The sequence below is a fragment of the Ptychodera flava genome, chromosome 15, assembly GCF_041260155.1.
Source record: "Ptychodera flava strain L36383 chromosome 15, AS_Pfla_20210202, whole genome shotgun sequence".
Taxonomy (NCBI): Eukaryota; Metazoa; Hemichordata; class Enteropneusta; family Ptychoderidae; genus Ptychodera; species Ptychodera flava.
In genome coordinates, this window is record NC_091942.1 from 37,030,964 (window position 1) to 37,040,212 (window position 9,249).

Consider the following 9,249-nt stretch of genomic DNA (forward strand, 5'->3'; position numbering starts at 1 on the left):
AACAACGTCCACATATACAGGACAGGTGGGGGAAGCGGAGAGAAATATCGTCACACGATCAACAAATACAGATACCAATGTTGGGGCGTGGACTGTATTTAAGAAAGCATCACTTGCACGAGCCGGAAACGAGAAACAAGTATTTGTTAAACGACAGAAAATGGCTTCAGCTGGGACCAGTACGAACAATGGTACTCCTATGAAAACCTACACGACAGTTTACACGGATACAAGTGACAGAGAGAGCAAAAATATAGCAACAAAGACATCAACAGCGTCAACCAACACCGAAGATGAAGCTCGCGTTACCGTCTATAAAACTATTACAGCCAGTAAACCGATTGAACGAGTAATCAGTCACACCACGACAACAACAACTGAACCTGATAGATTGGAAGTTTACCAGGCTCCGACTCTCTCGACCAAAACTCGCACAGACTCAGAAGTGATGAAGAGAGAAAGAGGCAGTAAACCGATTGAACGAGTAATCACTACTACCACTACAACTGCAAAACCTGATAGATTGGAAGTGTATCGGGCTCCAACTCTGTCGACCAATAATCGTACAGACACACAGCTGACAAAGAGAGGATGGGAGGAGTTTTCACCATTGCCAACAAGTACAGTGACATATACAAGTGGAGACAAAGTTATCATTCCAAGACCCTATAAAGAGCAAGAGGAAAGGGTAATCATTCCAAGGCCGTACAATGACGCTACAAGACAAACTAGAGATGGAGAGAATACGGTTTCCACCACAACTGAACAACACAAAGATGATGACGGGTACGTAGTGACCAAAACTACAACAACTAGAAAGACAACAAGAGTGACACAAGATGGCGTCCCAGATACCAACAACGCGACAGCCTTACCGACCAGTATGTCTGAGAGTAGCATTGATTCGTTACCAGTGAGGATACCAAGACCATCTCAACATAAACGTAGTGTTTACTACGTCCGACAAAATCATTCTGAGGACGATACTGATTCCGATTATAGACCATGAGCCTTGTCTGTAGAAATCTATGAAAATGCATGCCGTTTTTAATGTATCAGTCAACGGTATTGAGTAGAAATTGTACATTATTATCTTTAAGTTGTGTACCATGCACGTCGAATACTGTTTTCACGAAATTTCTGCACATGCAAACTTACTACAGTTTAATTTCCGGGGAGATTCCAGACATTAGACCTTCAAAATTTCACGATGAAACTATTTAATTTCTAATAAGTTAATGAAGTGTCAAGTTGTATTGATCATCCTCTTGGTAGTATATGAAATGATCACATATTTGTAGCCACTCTAGGCATTTGTGCGGACATGTAGACATTCAGAATTTATTCACAAAAAATGTTCGTTCGAGTGCATTTAACTTTCAGTCAAAGTCGGTATATAGTGAGACTTATAAACAAAACAACCTATTATTTTGACTTAAATGAATTCCAGCCCATGTCAATGTTAGAATAGGTTTAGTAAAAAGTTAACAGGATTTCTTTTTGAAGTATTTTCAATGTTTGTCTTTTTTAAGTGTACATACCCAACTTTAAATTTGATATAATTGATCCATCAATCACAACCCCATGGAAAAAATTGAATATTGAGAAAGATGTGAATTTAATAAGATAAAAGTGATTTATGATATACTTGAGTTTATACATATGATAGGTTTTTGACATCCAACAATTTTCATAATTATGTCGATGGGTCATTGTACCTGATCATCAATGAAGCAAATCAGCATGAAGGCAAACTATCAAACTTTCCAGAGTTCTGGTTTACTTAACAAACACACTTTTACCCAACACTAAATCTATTCAAGTTGGTTGGTATAAAGTGAAGCCTTTATGATTTGAAAAATTTTACATTCTTCACAGTGATGCACTGCTGGCGAGCTTTTCAAAATTCTCGTCTTTTACCCTGGCAAATTCTAAATCGAATGGAGATTTAAAAGAAAACACCATAATTTGATTGAATTAAGACGTAGGACGACTTGCAAAAACGACTTCATAATCACTATCATACAAAATATGCACCATGAAATGAATATAATGACGTAATTCTTGCCAGAACCAGGATGATCAAAAAGTTACCAATTGTATTGCACCAATCATTGAAAAAATAACTCAATTTGGCTTAGTATAAAGAGCAGAATGAGTTGTCCAAGCTCGCTTTGAAAGACAACAAAAAATTGGTACAAGCATTGTTTTAAGGCCGCGTTCAAAAAAGTGGTGGGGGGGGCTGGAGGAATTCAGGGTGGGTTCGAAAATTTTTGGGGTAGTGGAGGGGGGGGACTTGAAAGTTTTGCTCTGCCTATATGGGGGGACCTGAAAATATTTTGACTCCCAACATTTTGATGTCGTCCAATGGTTCTAATGTTAGTAATAATTAAACAAAATCTAGAACTGTTTTGTCAAATTTTATGTCTTTAATCTCGAAAAAGTCTAAAAATGTATGAATGCCATTAAATTTTCGTAGAACAAGTTGGCCTTGTAATGGGGCAGGAGCTACAACTGTTGATAATTTTTCAATATTTCTATGCAATGTATCAAACACAGTTTCTTGGTGTCTCTCTACAGCATGCTGAAAAACACAATATTCAGTTTGTCAACAAAGCCCGTTTGTCTAAATAGTGGTGATAATTGAATGATGCAAATGCACGGTACACGTAGGCTGTGTTGGCAAGCTGAATACTGGATAGCTCAACATTCTGCAGGGAATAGAACAAGAGCACAATTGAATAAACTGAACAAAAATATTGTCAAAATAAAAAGTTAATACAACCACTGCCCTGCTACTACATACTGGCAGTGACAGTGATACATGTAGCTCTGACTCTGATGTAGTTTAAGAAGAGTTTCGGTCATAGGACACTCAATTGACAGTGAAACATACATCTACTTGTACACAAGATCCAGCCAGAGAGCAACACATAGAAGACTAGGGGACTAACAGTTACCATGGAGTTTTGAATTCTGGCATATGAGAACAATCAAATATTAGAGAAAAAAGATAGGGTCACCATAATTGACCTTATACAAATATACGATGAAAAGTCAGTGTTTTCTAAAATCACTTAAAATCAATGCAGTTCATGCAGTGAATGAAATTTTCAAATCTCATTGTACCAATAACACAAAAGTAAAACTTTGAACAGTAAAGACTCTTATTTAAATGGAAAAATGGTGACTAACTGGAATCTTTTATTTTTTATCAAATTTGCCATTATTCACCCAAAATTTCTGAGATTAAAACATTGATTTCATGGAAAATTTAACCTTCCAGTATTGTCAATTTTGTAAAACATTTTATAAGTGGCATCTAAGCTTGTATATGTCTTGTACTTTTGAAAAAAAAAATTGGTAGGTCACTGTGCTCATTTTTTCACAATTTGGTTAAACGTAGCTAGGAATACACAATTTTCATACTCTCTCATGATTGTCATTTTGTGTGCTTTTCAGCTGGTGCCATTGAACTGGCCAGAGTTGGATAAACTCAAGTCGGCTTAGACTGAGAAATCCAAAAAGTTCACTGATGCATTTAAAAATGAATCAATTTAAGAACTTGCCCTAGGTATATGGCTCTACAACCTGCTGATTAGAGATAGTGTTGAAGATTTGCGTGCAGAACGACACATTACATGTTGTTTTTGCTCTGCGTGCATTACTAATAAATATGCGGCTATATGGTAATTTGGAGGGGGGACTTGAAAATTTTTGAGGGTATTGAGGGGGACTTGAAAATTTTTGAGGGTATTGAGGGGGATCTGAGAGAAAAATAAGATTTCAATTGTGATTCCTCCAGCCCCCCCCCCTCCCCTCACCATTTTTTTTGAACGCGGCCTTACGTCTTCTCGAAAGGACTGACCAGTTTATTCAGCGGGGATCGGGTGGGGGATGGATCCATGGGGATCCCCCTGTTTTTTACTTTGGTGATGGGGTCACAATGGGGATCATTCAAGTACAAAGGACTATGGGAGTGAAAGTACACATCTCAATAGCGGACTGGCAACGATGAGTGCGGAGAATGATCCGACAGTGAATTTTTACCTGACTTTGGCATTTATCAGTCAAATACATAGCTAGAGTAAAGATTTGGACTTTTTGAAGGTATTTCCGAGCGCGCGATGACACTTTTTGAGGGTGGATGTTTTATTGTGTTAGTTTTGTACTTCTTGCCAGTTTGTCGTGTCTTACCTTCTATTCTTTGTACTAATGAGATTAGGCCTTCGGCCTCACACATCGATCCCAGGCCTTAGATCGACTATCAAAGAAACGCCTCAAGTACGTGTGACCCAAACTCACAGGCGCCCATGAGTTGAGTAGTCTGCTGGATCGATCGATTTTCTGGTCGATCTATCGACCATGTCCTCAATCTGCCCGCCACTGCGACCTGGGAGTATTTAGGTTCAAGTGGCGGGCAGATCGAGCACTGGGTCAATAGATCGACCAGAAAATCGATCGATCTGTGCCCAAACTGCTCTGCGGGGCTCTCATCCGGCCAACCCAGCTGGGCAGAACAGTCTTGGTGACGAAGACTACGCTTGTGTGTCCGGACCTAGGTACTTCTTGAACTCCGCGGACGAGGATGGAGACAGTTTTAGAGAGCCTACAAGTCAACGCAGGACATCCGATGCTCAACACTTCTGTTGCGACATGAAAGACAAGGGACTGCCAAATTGTTGTACGGACTTTAGTGGTAAGGAAGCCGTCATTATTTGCGGCCTTGGGATGGTCGGAGGAATGAGGGGGTCACTCAAAAAGTTGAAAGCTACAAGGGGGTTGCTCAAAATGTGGAAAGAAAGAAGGGGGTTACTTAATTTTTGGTTCAAAACGAATTGAAACACCTCAGAGTACACCATTTCACACATCAATTTCTTAAAATTTTTGATGCGATTGGGGACAGCGCCCTCGCGCGCTCTCTTGGGGTGTTCTAACAATTATACTTAGTAAAAAATACAAATTGAAAACACCTCTCATATTGTACCGCTGACTTCACTGATGCATACATCAATTTCTCAATTTTTTCCACGCAAGAGAGGGTACAACCTCCTCTGACACTTTCCCCCTAAGCCTCTCGCATGTTCTCCTCTCTGTACAAAGTAAACAATACTATATGTTGGATACTGGTTATAGCATGAGCTTTTGTATCTACATTTTATTGTGACTTCGAATTTCATTTTGTTGATTTCACCTTTTTCAACCGTCATGAGATAGCCGATGATAATCTAGCAGGGTACACCAGGATATGAAAGGTCTTTACTATTGCTGTATTTTTGTAAATTTTACAAATATATGTGTTAATATTTAATTTTTCTAAGGAGGTCAGTCAAACTTTCTGTATTAGGGAGGGGTTACTAAAATTCATCCAGGTTGGCGGGGGGGGATACTCAAAATTTCAGAGTTTCCGATGAAATTCCTCCGACGCGCCGTAAATAATGACGGCTCCCTACACTGTTGTGTGAAGCTCGACATCACCTAGTATCTAAGAGTGTGCTGTGTGAGTTTTACTTGTATTTCACACATTTGTTGTATTTATGTTTAGGTCATTTTGTGTCCACATTAAAGTCTCATTCGACTCTGTGTGTGCTCACGTTTCGCCAAGTTTTGAGCTTTACTGTTTACTTTTGTTTGACTTGACTCTTGTGTGTTGACAAGTCATATAAGGAGACTCTGAGCAAGGCACTTTTACTCCTCATTGCTTGTTTCCCTGACAAAGCAAATAGCTTTGCGCTTGACATTGATTGTAATACCACATACCTGATACAATCTAAGTCTCACAAGGCACACATGACCATTGGAGCACTGTGCCACTGGCTCTCTTGTGTTTAGACATCAACGGATTATTTACAAAAGTATATGCCCTTATACCTGCTTACGTTCTGTAATTTTGATAGCTATTTAAGCTTCTAGAAATCTCACTTTCTCCTACTTCCTTTTCGTCTTGTCCCTCTCATCCTTCCGACCCTTTCCATATGCGTCTCCATACATTTGGCATGTACTACGTATTTCAGACAAGGCTCTTCACTTTCTTTCCCTCACATTGTTTTTTGTTCCAGTTGATCGTTCTCTACAATAACGACAATGCTATACTCTATCATTTGTTCATTTTTAGTATTGTTTTGATTTTGCAAGAAATTCATGTTAATTTAGATTCGTATGAAACATAAAAAGGAAGTTGCAGATAGTGATTTCTCCATACTCTAGCCTATCGAACAGGCCAAATTTTCATATCGGCATGTTTAGAGCGTTTTAGTCAAATGACCCAGATGGGTATTATAGCATTTGTCGTATTTACTCAGGAATGGATTAATGCAGGGGTGAATAACCAAGGGGTGGAGCGAATGTGCTGGAAATTACAGGGAATGTTGTAAATATGATGCATGGATTGAACCACAGGAATACATGCATATAACTTATTCATAAAATATAATTATCGTTAATATATGTAAACCAGCATTTCAGTTTGTAAAATGTTTTTGTCATAATTTACATTTTTAAACACAATCATAAATTTGACGTTTCCTATTATTCGTATAGAGCAGAACTTGTTTGCAACATCGCCCTCTTTAAAATCCTGATGCGCTACTGACAGGTACAAAGGTTGTAGGCTGTCACTTGGCTCACTTTTGCCGAATGAAGTGTCGACACTCACTGATGTTCTAAGGGGAGAAACATGAAGACAAAGTGAAACTCAACGACATTTGAGTCTGTTTCCATACGTACAGTAGACGTCACGACGTAACAAAAAACAGAAGACTAATATAGACGTGAGTTCAGAAAGCTGCGTTAGCGTACATTTGCTTCATTTTAGCAAAGATAAAAATCGGAAATTTACGTGTCCTTCTTGAAACAGAATCCACTGCATACTAGAAATATCATGAACTGATACGATAAATGTTGAATGTCATGAAAAGGCAAGGCAAAAGGCATTCTCCAAGAAAAAATTGTGTATTCTGTCATTGATGATATTTATGTCTTGTCTTTTAACGGCATATACTGGAGAATATTTTAGAAAACTGTGTCCTGGAATCGTAGTCAGTTCTCAGCATTTTTGAAGATCAAAATTAGTCATAAGGCGTTTTGAGCTGCATGAGATCAAATTCAGTAATACATCTGAAGATTAGAAATGACGTGAAATGTGGTGTCGAGTTATTTGAAATGAATCCACTTGCTGCCTACCTTCAACGTACGACCAAAAGCCTTGTGTGAAACTGTAGAAAAGAAAAACAGCCTCTTTTTGTAAGGCTGAAGTATACTGGACCACCTAAGCTGTAGTACAATTTAAAATTTAGGGCGCATTTTTTTATCCACGATTAAAGGCAACATCATACCTGAAGTCCATTTTAGCGATGTATTCGAATTCATTGCTCTATTTTGTGAACGAGTGCTTCATGAACTTCTTACAGCCTATGGAGTGGTCGCGGTCAAAAGAATTGTAACAATTAATAGCTCGGTTATAGAACTGCCTAGCTTTTAAAAGGCTGCAAACGGTCATGAAATTGTCTCACAATGTAATTCTCTGTTTACCTAAACTGAATTCTCTAAATTTGTAAAAACACCTTTCGTAACCAGTGTTGTCCTTATATTTTAAAAGTAGCCAGGTAATTTAAGAAAGTAGACGTGTGGACTGCGTGGGAGCGAAGCGACCGATGGGGGGGGAGGGGGCGCAAGAGGGGAGTGTCCCCCCTCTCGCAAGGCGAAAAATGAAATTTTGGAGTGGAAATAGTGTTCTCTGGTAGCATCTGAGGTGACATTTGACTAATTCTTTGAACATTTAGCTGAGACTGAAACAGTACTTTTGTTGTGTGTCTTAGACGTGGCTCACATACAACAAAACAAACATGATTTTGTTTTGTTTGTATTATTTATGACATACCAGTACTTATGGTTTATTTGCAGTAAAGTCACCTGCAGTCTACTAATTTCATTGCTCATTTCCCATTCGTCATCCTACTAGTAAGTATAACCCTGGACTCACTGAAAAAATGTTAAAATGATAATCAGAAATAATATATAATTAGTAAAATCTACGTTAAATTAATTCTAGTAAGTATTCACCATCTGGCCTACCTATATAACTGTTTTCATGGTGATATTTAAAAATATGATATTCAATTCAATCAGAAAGAGTTAATTTAACTTAGAGATCACGTCAAAAGATGGATGTCGGATAAAAAACTCAATTCTTTCAAACTTCATGGATGAATATTTATCAGATGTTCCCATTATTTCTTACTGTGATAATTCCAATCATACTTAAAACACAATCAGGATGGAAAATAAAAAATAATGACAGTATTCTAATGAAAAACACATTTACTTTAAAAAAATCGGTAAGATAATTCAGTGTAAAGTACACACACGCACCGGTATAACAATGTGTATTTCAGACAACTAGAAGAAAAGAAGTTTTCCAGTTGCAATTACGGCAATGTAGGGAGCAAAAATATGTAATTACATCATCATTTTTTAAGAATTCTCAACCAAATCAAACTAGAATATTGTTTTTGTCGGATGAAAAACTTTTTAAAGAATTTAGATTTTATCCGACATCGATCTTTTGACGTGGTCGTTTAGTAACATACTCTATACATGAACCTTATTATCTGAAAATGACACCCAATAAAATGAAACCCTTAATTTTAACAGTGCGTATACACGCAGACACGTATAGCGTATCAGAGGCTGTCAGAGAGAACAGCGTAAAACGGTCGGAAACACAACTGCCTGTGACTGTGTAATTAACGATCGGCAACACACATGCCTGTGACCGTGGATTCCAGTACGTAAAAATAATCAATGGAATAAAATAAACATTCAGGTTCTAAAATAATTTCAATTCTAGCTCTCTTTTTTAAATCTAGGAAATGCATCGATATTGCTCTGAGAATAACTTGATTTGTTGAGAAGATTATCATACTCGTAGTGACGTTTGCAGCCAGTGCGGCGGCGGAAAACTAGCTTGCCAGTCTCGTGAACTTCAAATCGTCGATCAAAATTACATCTTTTCGGTGCTTTTCTCTCACAAATTCAGCGAAATTGAAGTTTTTCATACATAAACTAAATGTATCGTTGGAATCGAGTATACCTTTTGAACGGGCTTTCTTCGGAAAAAAATATTCCATCGGCAAGGTGCCAGTGGCCGACGCCACATTTCTTTTTGACGCCATCGTTAAAGATGACCTAAGATGACCTTCATACTAATCAAACAAATCATGCTGCTTGATCAAAGCCAACACCATAGGC

General features: G+C 38.0%; 1 protein-coding gene across 1 annotated transcript in view; it reads left to right on the forward strand.

Annotated features, from left to right (window-relative positions):
• The window catches only part of LOC139152073 (uncharacterized), an 8,265-nt gene extending 4,664 nt beyond the window's left edge, over nucleotides 1-3,601 (forward strand). The window contains exon 2 of the mRNA XM_070725164.1: nucleotides 1-3,601. This exon is cut by the window's left edge and continues 1,507 nt beyond it. Coding sequence (XP_070581265.1) covers nucleotides 1-1,009 — 1,009 coding nt within the window. The 3' untranslated portion in view covers nucleotides 1,010-3,601.
• The last annotated feature ends 5,648 nt before the right edge of the window (nucleotides 3,602-9,249 follow it).